General features: G+C 43.4%; 1 protein-coding gene across 1 annotated transcript in view; it reads right to left on the bottom strand.

Moving 5' to 3' along the window:
* Positions 1 to 2720: 2720 nt before the first annotated feature.
* Positions 2721 to 21683, bottom strand: part of C2H14orf132 (chromosome 2 C14orf132 homolog) — a 75445-nt gene continuing 56482 nt past the window's right edge. The window contains exon 2 of the mRNA XM_059723204.1: positions 2721 to 14800. Coding sequence (XP_059579187.1) covers positions 14576 to 14800 — 225 coding nt within the window. The 3' untranslated portion in view covers positions 2721 to 14575. The remainder of the gene's footprint in view (positions 14801 to 21683) is intronic.

The following is a 21683-nucleotide window of genomic DNA, read 5'->3' as shown; positions in this document are numbered from 1 at the left end:
AGGAAATTTAATGGTCAGTGAGAGTGTGAATTTGCAGCACAATAATTATTTTATACCAATTCCCTAGTGGACAGTGGAAATTAAGCACAGAGCCATAGATTTTGAAAGTGGAGCAAGCTACCTGGCACTCAGTGGGCACATCCACACTAGCGTGCATGTCTCAAAGCCCTTTGAGACACTGCAAGAGGCACGTGCAGAAATGAGAAAACATTCTCCATGGTACAAATTTGCAGCATGGGGGGCTCCCCAGTGACCAGTGAGTGACTGGGAGGGGGGGGTCCCTCCAGCTGATCCTGCTGACTGGGAGGGGGTGCTCCGGCCGATCACTGCAGTCACTTCTGGGAGTGGCCCTGGCTGATCGCTCCAGCTGCTCCCACTTCTGGGAGCACAACAGCACTCCACTCCCTGGCCAGTGCTTGCAGGGTGGGCACCGGCACTCTCACCTGCCCATTGCCTAAGTGACGAGCACAGCCAGTCAGGGGGTTGCACTGGTGCTCTTAGGAGGTGCACATGTACTCCCACACATGCCTTATCCATCGCCACTGCCTGGCCCCATTCGGCCTCTGGCCCAAACTTGGCCTGGGACATCCTCAGATATGTGGTGGCCACATGCCCCCTCTCTGGGACCTCTACTCTCACACACTCTGGGTGTTTTGCCTCTGGGCTCTTTGAACCTCACTGGGGTCACTACTGTGCCTCACACTCTCTCCCCCTCACTAGGGCTGCTGGGCCTCATGCCCCTTGGGCCTCAAGGATGGGTATCCGTCCATGTGCTTGGACCTCACCTCATATTGAGGCCTTCCACTAAGCCTCAGGTCCCCCTGGCCCCTATGGTATGTCATCCAAGCCTGGTGCTTTTCTCTCGGGATGTGCTCCCCTAGCCTTTTCCCTCCACAGGATCGCCCATAAGGCAGGTGGGGCTGAGGCTTTCCAGCATTCCATACTCACTTTTCAGTAGAGAGGCACAGGTGTGGCATATCCTGGAGACTGCCCCACCACACCATCCAACCCCAGCGGGTGTAGTTTTAGGTTATGCCCCAGGACTACTGCAGGCCTACCTGCCCTGGTCTTATTCTTCCCTCACTGGGCTCCTTGATGTTCTTTGTGGACTGCTCATTCCTGGGCACTCTGTTCCAGCCTCGATCTCATAACATAACCCAAAGCCACTGGCCCCATCTCTCTCTCAGGCCCCTTACAGGGTACCTCCATCAGGTGACTGAGCTTCAGCCTCCATCCTTCTAACCTCCTTCCTGACAGACCCCGTTATTCTCTCACTGGTGATCTCTCCCTTGAGAGACCTTCATTCACTTGCTCCCAGCCAGAGCAGTTGGGGTGCCAGAGCTCTCAGCCACCCTGGCTTGCCCCTCGCAGTAGGCATACTTGCCCTTCAGCCACGGGCTCTCAACTGGCCCATTTACAAACAGCTGACTCTGCCCACTTGATAAGAGTCCACCCCTGGGTCCCCCCATAAAGTAGTCCTCTTATACCAGGCTTGCCTGGAGCCTCACAAATCTTGTGCAAAGAGGCTTTTTACTTTATTGGGGTCATCTGAGCCCCTCCAGAAACCCCTCCAGGGTCAGCTCCACTCCCCAAGTTTTCCCAGACCTACCCTAACCTCCAAAAATTGTGGGAACAGCAGTACTCAGGCCAGATAACGTTCAGCCTTCGGCTCCCTAGTTGCAAGTGGCAGCTGTGTTCCTTGGGTCTGGTCTTATACCCTGGCTGCCCAGCCCTCCTCCAATCAGGTAGCCCCCTGGCTACCATGTGACCACCTGATTGGGTCTGCTTCCATCTGTAGGTTGGTCTGCAGCCTGCTTAAGTCCTTAAAGTGGCAGGCACCCAAAGGTGCTCTGCCACAAGTAGACATATATACCAATTCTGTTTGTGCAGCTTGGTGACCTGTTTCAGATTTATCCTCAAATTTATGACAAACATTTACTGGAGCCCATGGAAGAGGAGGTTCTTAGCATGTCCATCTGCCCTTCCCTCAGCAGACTTGGACTTCCCCTGGTCCTTGGCTGTCTTTCGAAGGATCCTGATGAAGTTGACATTCTACCTGCCCTTGCAGTAATACCCCTTCAGTAGACAGATGGCTGAAGCTATTTCCTAACTCACCCTGCTTCTTATAATCTAGTCAGCAGCTCTGTGGCTGCTCCTTCCCCCCACTCCCCCCCAAGTGTGAAGTTACAGGCCTAACTGCTGCAGGACTGGACAGGAAAAATCAGAGCAGGAGACTCTTCCTTAACCAGGCTTCTGCCATTTCCTAGAGTCCTTTCTCTCACTCTGGGGATTAATTAGCCAAAAGCATGGCAAGGATAGGCAATCCTTAGAATGGGAACCTCTGTAATGAGGCAGAAGGCATCATGAAGTGGAGGTAACACAAGTATGGAAGCATATCCCAGTCCTGCAGAATGAGATTTGGGAATTCACAGTACAGAGGGTGTAGCGATGGTAATAGGATTTAACTAACTTCCCAAAGAATGAGAGGACAGACATGTGCGCTCCCCATGAAATCTGAAGTGGGCCAGTCAGCTGGGAGGGGGTAGAGAGGAGGGCCACAGAGAAGTAACCGCATATATCTGTCAACCATATGGCTTTTCAACCTTTATTTGCTGCATGTGTAACTGACATGCTGCCAATTTATTTTAAATTTATATTTTAATTTATTTTTAATAAGGCTCCCAGTGACTGACAAATCATGAAGAGCTGCAAGCTACAGGTAACAATAAGCATATCATCAGCTTTAATTATAATCCATATCGTTTCATGTAGATTAACAGAATGAAATACAAATCGTCACAGTTGTCAGTTTCAAGAACTTTATCCCCCAAAGCACATATTTAATCTTACATTAACAAAGTTTATTATCCTCACCATAGTAAAAGAATAAACCAGTAGTAAGTACATATATAGTGAATGAAACCAGTTAACTAACCATGGAAGGAATAGAACAGAATACATTTTCTGTTTACTAAACCAGTCATGATTACAAAAAGTTCAGGAAAACCTAAGTTAAACACTTTTCATTTTTTTTCTCTGAACAGATAAATCCACATTTCAAGAACAATTCTTTACAAGAATAAAGTTTCTGTAAACTAACCAATACTATATAAAACAGTACAGTGAAGCCTCTTCAATGCAAACTTGTTTGTACAGGGAGAGGAGTAGCAAAGAGAAAGAATATGAAAATTACATTGTCAAAGTTAATTAATAAAAATAGTACAACATACAAGGACTCTTGTGAAAGCCTGCGGCTGGAAGGAGAGTGAGAAGAGTTCAGTTTCTGCAATCAGTAAACTTTCTAATGAAGTGTGGACAACTGCAGTGAATTTACTTTCAGATTGAACTGCTGCAAAGATACTGCAAAGTGATATTTAAAGTGAACAGCTAATGACAATTGTACAATACATGCATTCAGAACAGGCTAGATCACAGAGTTATTTGTTTGGCTGTTTAGATCATCTAGAAACTCTGAGGCTCTGCACCTGATGCAGGGTTCAGTAGCTTCAGAACTGAAAGCAACTTTCACATAGTTAAGGACTGCTTCTAAATTAAGCAGCCTAGTGGACAAGCAATATAATAATTTGTTATACTACAGACCCTTCCAACACTTCTATCAAAATCCTCATATTTTTACATTACTTATTCATTTAAAAATACATTGCTCTGATTTCTTTTGTAAATTAAAAAAATTAAAAATTTGTATAAAAGACTTAAAGGCCCAGTCCTGGAAGCTGCGCTAGACAGGAGGACCCCCAGACCGAGAAGAACCTCAGTCAAGCGACTGAGGCTTCATGGGTGCAAACATCTATCTGCATGTAGCAGCTCTTGGGCTGAGGCTTTATTCATTCATCTAATGGGAGTAGCCTAACCCAGTATCAATTTTATGTTCAAATCCTGCAAACACTTTGCTTGCATGAGTAATCCCATTGATGTCAATAGGACTACTCATGTAAAATTCCAGCAGTACCTTAATATTCACAGGAGAGAGGCCTTAGTGATTATAGACTCAGCCAGCTCCCTTTTATTCCAATGGCAGTAGAAATAGGCTGTGCTTGACTACCTTTAAGTTTATTGTCAGCATCTCCCACCTAATTCCCACCAGTAAGTTTCCGCATCCTTGCTTTTTGCTCAGTTGATTTAGGAAGGTTCAAGTGCCATCAGGCTATATATGCTTGGGAGCACATCAGAGAGCAAAAGATTATTCCTGTTGTTTAACATCTGTGGCTCAAGACTGTGGAGAAGTATTTCAACTCTAGTTAATTTTTCCTTTCAGCGTGTTAGTCTTGATCCTGCCCCATGAAAAATCAGTGAAAGTGCTGCAATTTACAAGGGATTCAAGCTACAGCACTAAAAGCTGTAGTTCACCATTCTCAAAATGAAGAACAGCCAAGAGAAAGAGCATTCACAGACCTACATACCAGCTTATAACCAGGGATCCAGGTTTTCAGTTTCCCATGGAAAAAAAGAGAAAATCACAGATTTTATCCTTTACTGGAGGAAAATGCAGATTTCTCATTGTACCAGAGAAACCTGTGGATTTTGCAGTTTTACAAAGACCTCTCTGCAGGCTAAGGGGCACAAACCCATGCTGTCACCCCTGCTGCTGTTGCGCACACAGGGGACATGTTGCCAGGGCACTGTGGAGCTCGCAGAGGTAAGGAGATCCCCGTGCGGCCCCACTGTGCCCTGCAGTGCCACGTTGTACCCATTGGGCTGCAGAGGCCCTGGTGTAGGGCAGCAGGGTGGGAGCCTGAGCCTGCAGCAGGCAGGTAGCAGTGGGGGAGCCAGGCTTCGCTGCAGCAGCCACCGCCTCCTGCCAGGGGTTGGGGGCTGCAGACCCAGGTCCCTGACCCCATTAGCCTGGCAGTTGGAGGCCCCCTCCAGCAGGGTGGCAGGGGGCTGTGAGTGGGGGGCGAGGGGCACCAGCAGGTTTGGGGGGGCAGTGAAGGGCACAAGCAGGGCCAGTGGGTTGTGGGGGTGGAGGGGGGAAGCAAGGGACACCAGCAGGGCTGGGGGCGGGGGTGGGACTGTGGAGGGGAAGTGAGGGGCACCAGCAGGGCTGGTGGGGGGCTGTGGGGTGGAATGAGGGGCCTGTCATTTTAATCATGGATTTGGGGTGGTTTATAAGAGAATTTGCAATTTTTTATCAGGGAAAACCAGGATCCCTGCTCATAACTTTTTAGATGAGGTAGAGTAAGACATGCTATAAAATGAAATATTGGGAAAATAACACTATGTAAAAGACAGTAAGATCTGAAATATCAATACACAGCAAAAAGCACGTATGTTGGAGTTCTCTATTTGAGGGTATGGTATAATTTCAATCCAGAGGGATAGCTTTAGGCTAATGTTGTATACTGGGGTAGTACCAGAAGTATACCTTTTCCTTGTTATGGAACAGGGATCCATAGAACTGGTTTATTCTATTCACACTACCCACCTTATAATCACAACACAGTGAACAATATAATGTGAACATACTGTACAGCAGCTTTGATGTACTTTCTATAAATAATACTTTTCTATATACAGAGGGGAAAAAAAGACTGGATGAAATGTGTGTTAGACTTTGGAAGAAAGTCTCCACAGTCCTGGAACAATAACTATGAAATCTTCTGCTATGAAATGTAGCAAGATTAGATCATTCTACAGTAAAAGCTGTGCTATCTGACACTTTATTAACCGGCATGAGCTATTATGCATGCAACTGGTATGCCGGCATGCAACCGATCGACGTGGCAAAAACGAAACCAGAAGTCTCACCGTGGCATGTCAGGTTTCGCCGAGTCCCATGGCCCGGGGCAAAGCAGCCTGCACGGGGGCCCCCTCCTTGTCCCCTGGCATAATGATGCCAGGGAGTGAAAGCTTTGGTGCACCAGATGCTGCGGGAGGGGCAGCAGCCCTAACAGACGCCTCTCAGATAACCAGCATATTTGATTAACTGGCACTCCCCATTCCCCCTGGATACCAGATAACACAGCTTTTGCTGTATATTACAAAAAAAAAAAAAAAAAACCCTACAAAAAACCCCCCAAAAGCAAACTATTGACACAAAGTTTTAACAGTTAATCATGTTAAAAAGATGGCAAAAATTATACCAAACTACTGTATACATTTATAAGTCTAATCTTACTTTAGCTATGAAAATGAGCATAGCTATATTTTTCACCTATACAAAATACAGCTCTTCATGCCACACCAACAGCCTCTTTCCTTTTCTAAATTACAGTTATGATGCCCTTCAAAAATTACTCAGGGCTTGGGGTTTTTCAGATTGGTGATTACTAAATGCTGGCCAGATAAGAGCTTGCAGCTGTGGGTTTCAGCTTGCTGATAAAGTCTGAACTGCTAACAATTTGGACAGTAGACATGTTTGTCATGTATACATACTGATAAGCAGACTTACTAGCAAATGGGGTAAATGTAGTGGTTGCAATTAGTTTCCTGGTTTTGTAGTTTGTTATAGGCCGTGAAAACTAACAATTTTAGGAAGAAAAAGAACTCTTTATTTCCTTGGATTTTCTCTAGTGATGTCTGGCAGGTGGAAGCTATGAGCAAGTCTCAGCTCTGCTATCAACTCGATGGGCTAATGGGATTTAGTTCATGCAACCCTAGGGGAGATTAAAAGGAGAAATAAAGGACACAGTGCACTTGGTTTGTTGCAGGTTGGTAGCGCAGGGGAAGGGCATTCGCTTGAAATAAAAGGAGGCTGGGAGCAGCATCACCTGAGGGATACTGCAGTGGGCCAAGCTCAGAAGACTTGATTCCCAGCTGTATCACTGGCCTGCTGGGTGATCTTGAGCAAGTCAGCTTATATATCTGTCTCTCCATTTTCCTCCTCTGCAAAACTGGGTAAAGAGACTAACCTCCTTTGTGACGTGCTTCCAGATATACTGGCATAAAACATGAGATACCAGTTGGCAGTGTTATTTCTTTATTTATTAGATTTATATCCTGTCCTATCCAAAGGCTCAGAGTGGTTTGCAATAAACAAACATCCCATAGGAAGGATTCCCTAACACCCCTCACAAAACCCATCAATGCCATAGGAAGGACATGACCATTGTCCAGAGCTTTCCATATTTTAAGAGATCATTGGTTGTGCTCATGCTACATCTTAGTAGCCTTGGTAACAACAGACTGAACTGGTCCATAAAGCCCAAGTACGTCTGTCTATTTGGGTGCATCCTCATACATGCAAAAGAGGTCTAAAGGATCTAAAAGATTTTCTATCACAAGAAAATTCTGTATCTTGATGGGGTCTTTCTGGCTAACTTTTACAATAGCTCCACAAATAGGCAACTGCAATCCCAGGCTGTAGAGAATTACCACAGAATACCAGCAGCAACAGAGTTCTTAGGCACCTAGAAATACCCCAGTTAAATCTTTTTAAGAAGTATATATTTTCTTCCACTACAATGATTATTCAGGAGCAAACAGCACTGATGTAAATACAGGTTGCTTGAAGGTTATTTCTGACAAACATCAATTGTGCTAGTCAGATCACTTGCAGTTTTATAAGCACAGTCAAGTTTACAGTGGCTTCTTTTAACCTGCTTTATAAGGAGACAAGACACATGTTGGCACCCGGAGCACAAGTGAAGTGGGCCAGCATAACTGATACCACCTGAAATAACCTGTCCATTGATAGAGGCCTGGATACATTGGCTCAGTCCAAGTACTCTGGAACAGACAGACCAGGTAAGAACGTTACATGCTATATTTGGCAAAGCACTCAGAACTCTTGAAACTTGAAACAGATTCTTGACCCTAGTCTATTAGCCCTTTGTGGCCTCAGGCACTGGAAAGGGAGACAGCCTAGCTGGGGCATTTCTCATGGGTGTAGGGTCCCTAGTGAGCAGAAAATTAACAGAATTTCCTCTTCTGTCCTTTCACCCCAAATGCTTTGGTTTGGGGCTATGTCAGAAGCAGGGAGGAATAAGAGAAGACTGGGCACAAGGAATAGTGCAGAGCTCAATGCGCTTCAGAAATAACCAGCTAAGGCAGTGGGAGCCAGCCTTTTGGCCACAAAGTAGACCCTGTATCCTCCCTGAGTGCCACTCAGCCCCTTTCCCTGTTTGATCTGGTGCTTTGCTTTCTGCTCTCTGCCCTATCTTCCACTGTTTCCTGCTCCCTCCCTGATCTGCAGTGTGCTACAGAACACATAAAAGCAGCCTGTGTTGCTTGTGATATGTGGTGTGGGTTGGTCACCCCTGAGATAAGGGATAACAGCAGCTGATATGATTTACAGCAGGCCTCCCGGATGCTGTGGCTTGTGTAGGATGCCCCCAAATGCCCTTGCCTCCAGGCCCATCCTTGTTTGTTTTTTTCCCCCTTTAATAACTAACAGGTATAAACAACTGAATCTTGAACCACTGATCACTTACTCCCAGTACAAAACAGTTTCCCTGATACTTCCCAACAATGAGATAAGGAAGGACTTGCCATCCACAATGTTCTGGAGGGAAGTTCAGCTCTAGTATAAACAGACTGTTAGACACAAATGAGGGCCATGGGATTACAGAAACAGGATGCTAATTAACAGCTCTGAACTTCACCTGTGAGAACGATGACATTTTACACCATTAGCAAAAATATGGGAATGACCCTTGTATTTCCTGACAATAATTAGATGAAATTAAGTTTTGTTTCTTGAAAACTCAAAGTTCTGAAGTGTTTCTATTTAGGATTATGGTTTTTTACTCACTTTTTATTAACAATTGTTAATGTCATTTTCCAGACTGAATTCTGTGATTAACCACAGGAAGTCCAGTAAAGCAACATTTGTAAGGACACAGTGTAAAAAGCAGAGCAATGGGAAATTAATAACTTTTACTACTCTGCAGGAAAATGTGAAGAGATTAAAATCCTGAAAAACACCAGGATATTAAAAAGGAAACTTTTAATAAGAGAGAAATATAAAATGGATCATAGAATAAAGGAAGGAATATAATTAGGTTCAGGCTCACCCACAGTAGAAAGTTTTCTGGATTGTTTGATATATGTGTGTTGGAAAACATGATAGCAAATGTCTGTGTCGCTTGTATTCACTCACCAAGTAGCTTAGTCTTGTGTGGCACTGAGCATTTCTGTATATGATGCTGGGTGAGATCAATGAGTATTCAAGGAGCTCAGGATCTCAAGGAAATGTTTAACAGTTTGCACAATTCAGCCATGTTTCGACTTAGACAATTCTAAAGCGAGCTAATGCTTTAGGAACGTTTGTTCACCAGAGTGCCCCAAGGGATGACGACTAGGTCGAATGGTCATAAACTTCTACAAGACCGTTTCAGGCTGGACATAAGGAAGAATTTCTTTACTGTCCGAGCCCCCAAGGTCTGGAACAGCCTGCCACCGGAGGTGGTTCAAGCGCCTACATTGAACACCTTCAAGAGCAAACTGGATGCTCATCTTGCTGGGATCCTATGACCCCAGCTGAGTTCCTGCCCTTTGGGCAGGGGGCTGGACTCGATGATCTTCCGAGGTCCCTTCCAGCCCTAATGTCTATGAAAATCTATGAATTATATATATATTTTACTCATAACACGAGTCTCCCCTCTTTCTCCACTGCACTTGTCAGTTTGTATAGCAAGGTGGATGATAGGTGAAAAACACATTCCCAAGCAAATGCATTTTGTAATCTTATTTTTTCCCCCCAAACATTACTTCTAGGGGCAAGACACTGTGTTTGAAGATTGAATAGAACACTGAGTGGAAGAGCCAAGCTGCCTTCAATTCTGTCATAAGATGTCCCTATCTCCATCCTCAAGGAACTAGCTGTCTCCTTTCAAATGTTTGTCCATGAGCAGCCAACTGGGTTAGGATGCTCGCTGCTTACAGCACAATAATTCTTAGGAGTTGCACCATTTATCCATTGCCAGAAAGCCCCATGAACTACAGATGGGGGCAAATTTTGTCAGAATATGTAATCCCCACAGTGTACCATTTCAAGGATCATTAACTTTGGAGAGGACAGATATTAGTGCTACCTGCATTTGCAAAGGGTGCTGTGCTAATTATAAGATAGCTAGCTACTGGTCTTACTCTAATATTTATAAGGTGGTTTGCCTTATTCAGTTAGAAGACCAATATGTGTATTACCATTTTCCACATACTAGTGAGTACCTCAGTGTCACTTGCCTGTGGTCTCATGTGCTTCAGATTTTATATAGACCGTAACTGATCTGACAGATGAGCTCTGTGCTGATGCACAAAAGGGGCTAAAAGAGAAGTGCAAGGACCTCCTTCTTCTTCGACAAATGATCGCACAGCATGGTCTACACACAAAAGCTAACACCACACTCCAAAGGGAGAGATCTGTAAGAAAAGGGGGAGCTGTTTGGCTCCCAGATGCCTAGAGGCCACAATGTAGTCAGCTACATACACCTACTTTGAGGAACAGGAAAGTGCAGTCAAAGATACTTCTTCCTTTTGTTTGGGCCAATAGGGGTCATGATGCAAAAGAAACACCTGCCAATGCCCCTACTCTTTCTGTGAGCACTATTTACCATATTTACTTGAATACAAGGTGAGGTTTTTTCCCTGTTCAGCATGGGAGGCAGGGAGCCCCTCGTCTTGCATTTGAGAACAAGGCAGGGTAGAGGACCAGGCAGCTGTTGTGACTGACTCTGGCTCCAAGCCTGGGTCAAAGGCCCAAGTCAGAGCCACAGCAGCTGCCTGTTCCCCCTCCATCTGTGCCCTCTCCGGCCTCCCCCACACCTTCTCCCCTCCCCACTTTAATGTAAGATGCAGCTCTGGCTCAATTCCCTCCGGGGCAGTGGGGGAAACTCTGTCTCCTGCCTCTCCAATTAGCAGGGGCATAGCTCCAGCCCCAGAACTGCTGCATGGTCAGGCAAGGGCCATGCCTCCATGTGCTCTGTGACTAAGGGGAATCAAGGCAGAGCTGCATCTGATAGCAAGGGGGGGGGGGGACAGGGGCTGTGGGGAGCAGGCTGCAAAGGAAAGAAGTAGTGTGGGGACAGAGGGCAAGGAGGCCACCTGTCCACCTGCAGCTGCTTTCACTGTAGCAGTGGGAGGGATGAATTTAAGATGACCTTCTGTTTATCAAACTCTATACCTAGAAATGTACAACAAATTCATAAAGTGATCATATATAGCATCTAATTACTGGGGGATTGTCTTAAATTTGAAGTTGTCATTAATTTAGGTAAATATAATAATTCCAGTGGTCAGAGGGTTTAGAGTTGGTCCAAGTTACAATGAATCTAAATCTGAAATTCCTCATGTTCTCATGTACAGAGAATGAGCCAAGTTCTGAGGTTCAGATAGGTAGCTTGGTCTTAATACTTAGGTATCACATCAATAAGTTTGTTATAAAATGCCTTTAGGCAAACATGTCCAGGTCCAGGTGTAGAGTTTTAAGAGACTCAGCCTCAGGCCAAGACCATCCCTAATCCACTTCACAAAAAAACACTGCAGAGCCTTTTCAACCAACAATATGTTTAAATCCTTGGAATATTCAATTTATTTAACTATAAAGTTGCTATGGGCACCTGCATTTATTTAAATACAGGATTTATTTATGATCTTGTCAAGTCTTGAGGCTGGGCCTGCTGCCAAATTTCTCTATTTTACATGCCACCCTGTCAAGCCAATTGCTTTAATTAAGTTGCATCAGATTTTTTCCTGACAGCTTCTTATGATGAAAACATGTGTAGTGAGGAACTGGTTCCTTTTCATCTTGCCTGCAATTACTATCAAATTTATACAAAAATAGGGCACTTCTTTGTATATGACTACATGGCAGTGTCTCGTTTTCATAAGCAGAAGCTTGGTCCTTTTCAGTTCATTCCTGAGTACTTGATTTTCATGGCTAAGCATGCCCTTTCATTTTGGCCCAGTACTTCAGGAGGTAACACATACATGCACACACACACACACTCGCAGCTAACTGCACTTAAACATTTTTAGGATTTTAAATCTAAGCCAAGCATTCTACAGGCAAAGTCATCAAGCAGTTAAAAAATCCTATTGGGTAATTACCATAATGTCAATTTATTTTTTAATCATGGTGAAACTGTTTTGCTCTCAACCATGAAGAAGTAGTTTTACTGCAAGATGTATCATATCTATAGAGCCTCGCTGAAACACTGAACAATCTCATGGAACTAATAATGCAATTATGAAGCCAGTGACACATCTGAAAGCTGAATGGGACATGCCATCAAGCTATTCTTTCATGTATTATTGTTTTAAAATGAAAAAGTGGAGGAGGGACACACAGGGGCACATTAAATCTTTTCATCTGGCCCAATCCCAATTAGATGGGTCTAGCATTAGTACTCCAACTCAGTGTTGAGGACTTTGCTCTGGGCTGATCCTTGAAGGGGAGGAGGCGGGGGAAGAGGGAAGGTGTCCTACACACAGAGATTATGCTTACACATCTCACCATGCCCCCAAGTACAAGGCCTAGGCTGTCAAAGGCGTTTCTGCATGGTCACACTAGTTTCATTACATTCAAGGCTTTATTTGGGCCATAAGATTTGGCACTTCATGGCTTTGTCTCTAGCTAGAACACTTGGGGAGTTCATTTATGGACCTCCCATGAGCATTAACCAGTCCTCCTTCGTAAATTCTTTCTCTGTGAAGGGGAGAATAGAGTTTATAGGATGCTCATCATCTTAAATACTATAGGTGCCAGATTGAGCCTCCAAAGCCTAACTCGGATTCACCTTCCACACCACTGAACGACAGGAATGCCATTGCTCCCTCACTCTCGGAGAACCTTATGGTCTCTAGAGTGCAGCTTTGGGAATCCTCTCATGCAGTTTCATGGATCGAGGATCTCTGCAGCGGTGTGACAGCAAGCCAGCTGCCAAAAGAACCAGGGCAGCTTTAAAGGCCAACACTTTGAACAATAAATAGATACAAAAGCGGAAATGCTGATTTAGGGCATTCTGACTTGGAGGGGAAAATGGTTCAAAGAGAAAAATAAGCCAAAACTCTCCATATATCTGGCAGCTTTAATTCAGCCTTGAGCTGAGTGGCAGAGAATAACGGGGGGAAAAAGCAGTCATCCCTATGCCTGTGAAGCGGGGAGAATATGGAAAACTACCCAATATGTGGAGGCTGCATATTAATATTTATCAGCTGCTATTTTTCTATGCTCAGGCTCTGCATCTTTTTAAAAAAGGAGAAAGAGGCAAGACATGACTAGCATTCATTTGAGTTTTGTCTGAAGATGCAGCTATGTATGCCCAAGGCAAGGAAGGCTACAGATTATTGTGGATGGGTAAAGCCCTTAAAACAATTACTCACAAAAGGTAATACAAAGACATTATCTACTAACAGAACACTGAATATAAATACCTGTATAAAATGCTTTCTGCAAGTGATTTTACATTGCCCCCCTTCAAAGCTATTATCTACCCATAGGAATATATTAACATCTAAATATGAATTTTTGTCAAGCCTGTCAGCAATTTCACTTCAGATACTGCTCTCCATTTTTCTATGTGCCTCCCCACTATAATTAACTCGTGAAACCAATTCACTATGGAAGCCTACACATGAGCAAAACAGGACTATTCAGTAATCCTTCTGATGGCAGTTCTTCCCCCCTTAAGGGGGATCATTGACAGTTATTTTGGCTGCAAAATTTCTCTGAATTAAGATTTTGCTTTCATTTATGTTTACTTGACCAGATGACTTTGGTAGAAAATTTGGACTTCAATACAACCAATGAAAAAGGCATCATACTACCCAGATCTTTATTTTCTAGAAGGGATAGATCCAATGAACTATCAGTGTTGTTTCAGTTAGCCAGCTGTACAATGGAAACTGAAGATTTTTGCCTTTCCCACTTCACATGCTTGCCAGTACTTCGTCCCCTGGAATACAGGCTGCCTGCAGGCAGTAATACCTATTACATAAACTTCTGGAACTACTACAGTCAAGATACACCTGCAGATCATCTTCCCTATTCACTGACTTGAAAAATGGAGTGTTAGTTAAACCAGGCACACCGCTACTTGCTTGCATTGCTTTAAGACTCATAATAGCTACACTTTAAAACACAGCTGAGTGATAGCACATTTCAAATTTACACATATGCTTAATGTACAGTTTCAAGGACCCTAAAAATCCTCCAGTGTCTCCCATCCATTGCATCTGGAAAACTAGGTAACTACATTTTCTGGGAGTATCAGATGTACAGTTATTTAATATAATGATGTGATCAAAATACCAACCCAAAGGCAGATTAAACACACACAAACACAAGCTAATAGAAAATTCAACCAGTAGAAAATAAGAACTTTCTATAGAAACATTACTTTCTTTTTATATTTAATGGACCCACACTGATCTGTCACATCAAGTTTATACAGAGGACATCTACTGGCTTTGCTCGTGGGTAAAGCTTTCACCTCCAAACAATTTGCAAGTGTAGCCAAACTTTTTGCTACCAAGGTTCAAATTCTTAGGCTGGGCCAGTGCTTAAAATGGACAACATGTCTACCTATATTTATATAGACATCTATACAGACACACACACACACGAGAAATACTGTTGTAGCTGTCCACTCCTGCAGTATTCGGGTCTCCAGTCTTCTTAGAATGTGAAGGCATATACCACTCCCACAACCACAATGTTTCCAATTGTTGCTATGATCGCAATCCATAATAGTATGGCATCATTTGAGGAGCGGGGCGTTTCTTCTGGCGGGTTCTGCATTGAAGCAGCTGCATGGACATTGGCCGATGAGTTAAACAAGGAGTATTCGGTACTAAAGTCCTCATTGGGTGAGTCCATGAAAGCTCCTCCCATAACAGGAAGCTGTGAAGGACAGAATTATGATTACTATTAGAATGAAATTCAAAATTAACATTTGTTTTGGCCTAGAAGGTTATAATTTCAAATAAATAAGTCAGTGATGATCCCCTCTTTTGCTAAGTTTGCAGAGATCTCATGTGCATATTGGTATACAATGATCATGCACACAAGAGTATCTTTCAGTATGCATATTCTTTGCAGTAAAGGTCACTAGATCTGACCATGCCTACAACGTGGCCCTAATTTTACTACTAGAGTAAAAACCATTAGCACCAAAAGGCTTAGTGTGATGAACAGAACTATTAAAAGAGGAGACTAAAGAAATAACAGAACAGAAAATTTAGTATATGATGCTTTTCCCATGTCACAGGAACATAGGACTGAAAGGAGACTTCTGGGGCACTATTCACAGACCATAATCTGTTTAAAAATTCCTGAAAAAGCACCCACTTCAAACCCTCACACACCACAACTACAAGACAAGACCAGAAATACCATGACTCCCCTATAACTAACCACAGGTAAAAGCAGGAGAAACGAAGGCACTGCCAAACCTCTCTATCGCTGCAATGCAATTATGCTCACAGGATTCTTGGAAGAGGACCATGCCCTACACACCATAGAGGAAGGCAGAAACCCCCAAAACCCTTACCAAACTGACTTGAGGGAAAAATCCTCTCTGACCCTAAATCTGGTGATTGGTTTGACTGAAGTAAAACAGCAAGATCCTCTAGCAAGAAAACTGTAAGATTTCTTGTTACCAGCAGGAGCAGTGGCTATGTACCTCAATCAAAGCCCCAGCCTTAGTCATAGGTCATAGCCAATGTCCCAAAACTCCAGAAGCCAATACAGGAGGAAAAGAAAGAGGCCTTCCTGGTCTACTGATGGTCACAGAAACCCTGAGGTACGTGATGCGCTATCAAGAAGTGACCAGGTAAATTCCATAGAACAAAGAGAACACAACAATCCCAATTAACACAACAATCCCAATTCTGCTTTTGCTAAAGCAGCTTCTGATCAATTTAACATTGCCCTCCTGTAATAGAAATTATTTTTTGTTCCACTCTCTGGAATCAACAAACTCCCTTGTCAAGATGCCATATTCACAACTCTGAATAAACTACAGAAGACTTCAGAATTGATGCTGAAAGTCCTGACTTGCAGCTGGTGTTAATCTGTATAATTCATGGCATGATCTTTCATGGTCAAAGATCTGAACCAACGTGTTAAAAAACCCCCAGAGGAACAGAGGGCTATCTGCTAAATGGAAAAAAAAGCTTTTAAAAACTGCCCTATAAACTTCTGTAGAGAAGGTGAAGTTGCCTTTCTCTTCTTAATAGGTAAGTTAGCACTGTACATGGCAGTTAAAAAAAAATGAAGAGAAAAAAAAAAGAACTCTGTAAATTGGAAATTATTCAGTGTATGAGTCAGACTCTTAGGATGTGGAAACTTCAAAGCACACTAACAGCACTGTAGTTAGAATTTAAATTGTGCTTCCAAGCTTGTCTTAGTCAATGCAGAATTTTATATTGCGATAGTACAGCCAATCTCATGTACAAAGAGGAACAGTCACATCATTTTATCTTTCAGCAAGCCTATTGGCTCCTAGTTTATTTAAGGATGAGCTTCAATATTGTTAGGCTAGTTCCACATCCTGAAGGCCTTAGACAAAATACCGTTTTGTTTCCTCTTCCTTCCTCATCTTGCACATGAAGGACTTCTATCCCTCAGCTCTGCTAACCTTTGTGACTTATCAGCCAGGTCTGTCCCACACAATTATCTTTCTTTCTTTTTCTTTTTCCTTTTTTTGGTAGAAAATTTTATTTTTGTAGGAAGTGGGAGGAGTGGAAAACATTTTGATGGATAACTTCAACCCAGCTTTAATCTGCATGTTCTCCCCTGTAACTATCTATGGCAAGAACAGCTCAAAGCAAATTAAGTGCTCCTGGGATGGCAGAGGGAGAGAGAGCTGGCTGTGAAAAGCTCGACCACTGATTGGTTGTAGTCTTCTCTGGGGTCTAAAAATAACTTTCAATCATTTTCTGAAAATGCCTAAAAAGCAGCAAATTAGGGCCAAGAAACAAAGCTCCCAAGTCTGTTTTCATCTTCTTCAGTTAACTAAAGACATATAATTCTATTCCTAAGAACAGAATTCCTGCACATAGGCAGAGAGAGTTGATGATGATTCTGAGATGACTATTAGAGTTGTATCCAGAGACCACAGAAATATCCAGAGACCAGCTGTGAATCCTGGCACTCTTATGCAGGGACAGGTAGAAGAAACATTCACACCTTTAGTTAGGCACTTGATTTCAGGATGCAAAAGCTTGGAGTCATAACTAAAAGACAGACAATGCCTAGCTCCATAAATCAGTAATTCTCAACCTTTACAGACTCAGGGCACCCCTCCACAACTTTTGGAACTGAGCAGCAGCCCATTTAAAAAAGTGAAATAACTTATTATAGTTCTTGTCTCCTTGCAAAGGAGCTAGGCAGTGGTGGCAGGACAACACCCATGTAGCAATGAGCCTGAGCCTGCACTTATCTTCTCACACTTTGCAGCACCCTTCAAAAAGATCTTGCAGTTGAGAATTGCTGCTATAGATAAAAAATGGTGGCTAGTTAACTTGAGCTTTCATTGCTGCATTAGGCCCTTCACATTCTTCTGAAGGCCAAAGTTGAAAGGTAAATTTATTCTATGCAGGGAGAAGGCTTAATAGTCATTTCACTATGACAAGGACAGTTTACAATTACTGCTGGAAAGCCAGATTGCACAATGTACTGTGGCTTCCCCAGCACTCTCTGTGATGACAATCATTAGAAGTTAAGGATGCTCAGCACTTTGAGAGATTTGGCACGTGAAACACAACTCTTTTGCGCCTGCAGAGACTGGAGAAATAACAATGTTTAGTTGAGAGGCACTGTGATCAGTGATGTACAGAGTAGTCCAAGATCAAAATGTAAGTCAATTATAGAAACAAACTGCAATTATCCTCTTGCCCTAACATGAAATGATTCACTAACTTTCAGAAGCAAGGAGGAGAGGTCAACAAAAGGCCTTGTTAAGTTATAACTTCACAACGTGATTTTCTCTCGAAACCTTTAAGAACCTGGTGAAAGATTGTTGTTATTTGTACTCCAAAATCTGGTAGCACAGTTCCCTTGCAAATTAAAAAAATGGAAAACAGCTCAAACAGATTTGTGAAAAGACTTTACAAACGAGAAGCCTGGAGAAGCTAAAGGTCACCTCATTTTAAGGACACTGCTGAGCCAGGACAGCTGTGAAAAATGTTTTTTCCTTAATTGTCCTCATGAATCACTGTTACAAAAAACATTAGATTTTTGTTGGATGGGAAACCACTAACAAGCAACCTCAAAATGACACTTTGAATTGCCATGGGACTTGTTGTGTGCACAACCGGTGGTGTCTCTACCATGAAGATTTTTTGGGAAAAAAAGTGTTCCAGTAATTGCTACAACTGGCTTTTCATCTAAAGTCCTTAAACACTTTTCCGTTTAAATAGTATATAAACATATTTTACATTCACAATTGTTAGAAATCTCAAGAACTCAGTGTTGTATTATTAAAAAATATCACGTTTCCTAGGGTTTAGACTACATCATTTGAAAAAGTCCTTGGAAAAAATTATTAAGTCAACACATGAGGTTTACTTATGGGGGAGAGGGTGGAAGAAGAATGCATTTACTGCAAGCACCATGTAATAAAACAGCATTGTTGTTATTATTCAACAGGGTCTTTAGGCACCCATTACACTCTCCATTAAAATTAAATGACTATTCCCACTGGTATCAACAGAAGATAGATCAAAATTCAATAACATTTCCGTTATACTTTCCATCTCTTCTTTCAGCCATTAGCAACCATTTGTTTCTGAATCAAAAAAATAATTCCTGGTTATTAGTGAGAAGCTGATCATATCATCCATAAAGATTATGAATGAGAAAATGTGGGGTGAAATAAAAAAAACAATAAAACTGACCATTTCTGTCAGTTATTTCCCTTTAAGAAAACGGAAATTAGTTAAAATTACCTCAATCATCAAAAGGAACGTGCGAGGAGGAAAGCAATCAATTTATAAATTTAGGATATTTAGTCTTAGTTTAGAATTGTAATTCTGAAAACTGATTTAGTGATCATTTTAGAAAACAAAACCATATGGCTTTTAAGAAAAAAGGGCGGATCAGATCTCTGAATATTAGCTCCTGCACTAGAAGTCTGGGTTTGCAGGAGTTAGAGAAGATGAATGGCTTCTCCAGAGATTACACACTCATTGTGGGAAAAGCCTCTGTAAAATCAATTCTCTCTAAAAATTGGCTTCCTAGCTCCCATAAGCATAGGTGTGTGTAGGAATCAATGGGTCCAGGAAGCAGTGGGGGAGTGAAAACATGGCCTCAGCTGCGTAGGGTCTGAGAAGCACTCAGATCTGGGCCTTAGGGTTGGGCAATGTGGGCGACTGCCCAGGGCACCATGGTCAGGGGATCACCCCCCTCCTCCCCTCCATGCTCTCATCAGAGCTCTCCCCCCAGCACATCGTGGCTGATCCCTGCCCCAGGCAGGAGTGATGCCCAGCCCGCTGCTCACCTCTAGCCACTGCTCAGGAGCAGCCGAGTCAGGCAGCATGGGCAGCAGCAGCAGCAGTGCCTGCCCATCCACCTGCCTGGGGCACCATGTTGCTTCACCTCCCTCCTGGACTGTGCTCTGCACCCCTGCCTGCAGCAGTGCCACCAACCTAATGGTAGGCAGAGGGGCACTAAAATACAAGTTCTCTCAAGGTGCCATTGTCCCTCAGGCCAGCCCTGAGTGCATTGTTAATCAGTCAGCAAGATTCATTTCAATGCCTGATTCATTCAATTTCTGTGATGAGTGAGTGATTCCACTATACCAGTGGTGCTCAACTTTCTGGCCTTGGATGCCGGATCCACCTGCGTGTGTTAGTCCCCACTGCAGAGTGAACCTGCTCACCAACATGATCTAGCATGCAGGACCATGTCATCCAGCCCATGGGATTCCCCACAGCTCTGGAAATTTGGCAGCAGGAGAGCAGCAATTAATACTGCTACCATTCCCCTGCTGCTGAATTTCAGGATCTGTGGTGAGCTTCATGGGCCAGAGGACATCCCATGGGTGAGAGGTTGAGTATGACTGCTCTATGCAGTACAAACAGGATATACACGTACAATCACATTTCCCTCTGAACAAAAATAAAAACCTCAAAGGCTGAGAAGTTTTATATGTTTGGTGGCTGTACAACCATACCCTTCCCTCTGGGAAGTACAGTTTCTGTTAAAGTGGTCTCTCAAGTGACATGTGCTCATCAAAAGATACAGAAAAAAAAACCATGCAGGCAGACCTTGATGGAAGTCTGGCCTTCCACATAGCACGGATCTGTCTCCATGGACCCCAGTTCTGCAGCACTGCTATATACTGCCCTTGCCTGAGATCAGAAGAGAAGGGGCATTACAGAACATACCACCATCACACTCATTGTGTAGGTTCATGACTTGGACATCATCTATGACTTTTACTTCCCTCCAGGTCCCTGGAGGTTATGCAAAAATTGTACAGATTCCTTATGTATAACATTGATACGGTAGAACATTTTCAATCCACTAACTCATCATCTTGCATACCGATTAGGGCTTTTCCCTGCCTCTTTCTCTAGCTTTGACCAATGCAATTTTGCTCAGAACGTGGCTGCAAAGATCATTTCTTGAATTATTGTTTTAACTATGTGACTCCTCTCGCTGCATCCATCCACACCCCTTCAAACACAGGATGCTTATCTTTACTGTCAAGGCACTTCATGGCATCTTATCCTATCTATCATCTCTCATTCATCAGTGAAATGTCAGCTGCCACTTCCAGTTAGCCATCAGTTACTTGTTAAGTTTCCAAGCAAGCACCTTCATAGAAAATTAGGGGTGGAAGGGAACTCAGAATGTCATTTAGTCCAATCCTCTGCTTAAAGCAGAACCATCCCCAACTAGATCATGCCAGCCAAGGACTTGTCTACCTGAATCTTAAAGACCTCTAAGGATGGAGATGCCACACCCTCTCTGGGTAACCTGTTTCAGTACTTTACTACCCTCCTAGTAAGGAAGTTTTTTCTTATTTTTTACATAAACTTGCATTGCTGCAATTTGAGACCATTGGTCCTCACTCTGTCATCTGCCATCACTGAGAACAGTTTAGCTCCATTCTCTCTGAAACTCCCCTTCAAGTACTTGAAGGCTGCTATTAAATTTCCCCTCAGCCTTCTCTTCTCCAGGCTAAATAAGCCCAGTTCCCTCAGCCTCTCCTCATAAGTCATGTTTCCTAGCCCTCTAATAATTTTTATTGCTCTCTGCTAGAATCTCTCCAATTTGTCCACATCCCTTTAGGGGGTCCAAAACAGGACATAGTACTCCAGGTGCGGCCTCACCAGTGCTGAACAGAAGGAAATAATCATTCCCCTTGATCCGCTGGCAACACTCGTGCTAATGCAGCCCAGTATGCTATTACCCTTCTTTGCAACAGGGGCACGCTGTTGGCTCATATTCAGCTTATTTTCCACTGTACCTACCTCCCAGGTCCTTTCCTGAAGAGCTACTGCTTAGCTAGTCAGTCCCCAGGCTGTACCGGTCCATAGAATTATTCTGCCCTAAGTGCAGGACTTCGCACTTGTCATACATTCATAGACTGTAAGCCCGGAAGAGACCTCAGAAGATCATTGGGTCCAGCCCCCTGCACCAAGCAGGAAAGATAACTGGGGGTCAGGTGATCCCAGCAAGGTTATTGTCTAGTCTCCTCTTGAAGACTTCTAGGGTAGGTGATAGCACCACCTCTGGAGAGAGCTTATTCCACAGTCTGCACACCCTGACTGTG

The sequence above is a fragment of the Alligator mississippiensis genome, chromosome 2, assembly GCF_030867095.1.
Source record: "Alligator mississippiensis isolate rAllMis1 chromosome 2, rAllMis1, whole genome shotgun sequence".
Classification (NCBI taxonomy): Eukaryota; Metazoa; Chordata; order Crocodylia; family Alligatoridae; genus Alligator; species Alligator mississippiensis.
The sequence above is the reverse complement of the archived record's forward strand: the minus strand, read 5'-3'. Positions and strand labels throughout refer to the sequence as shown.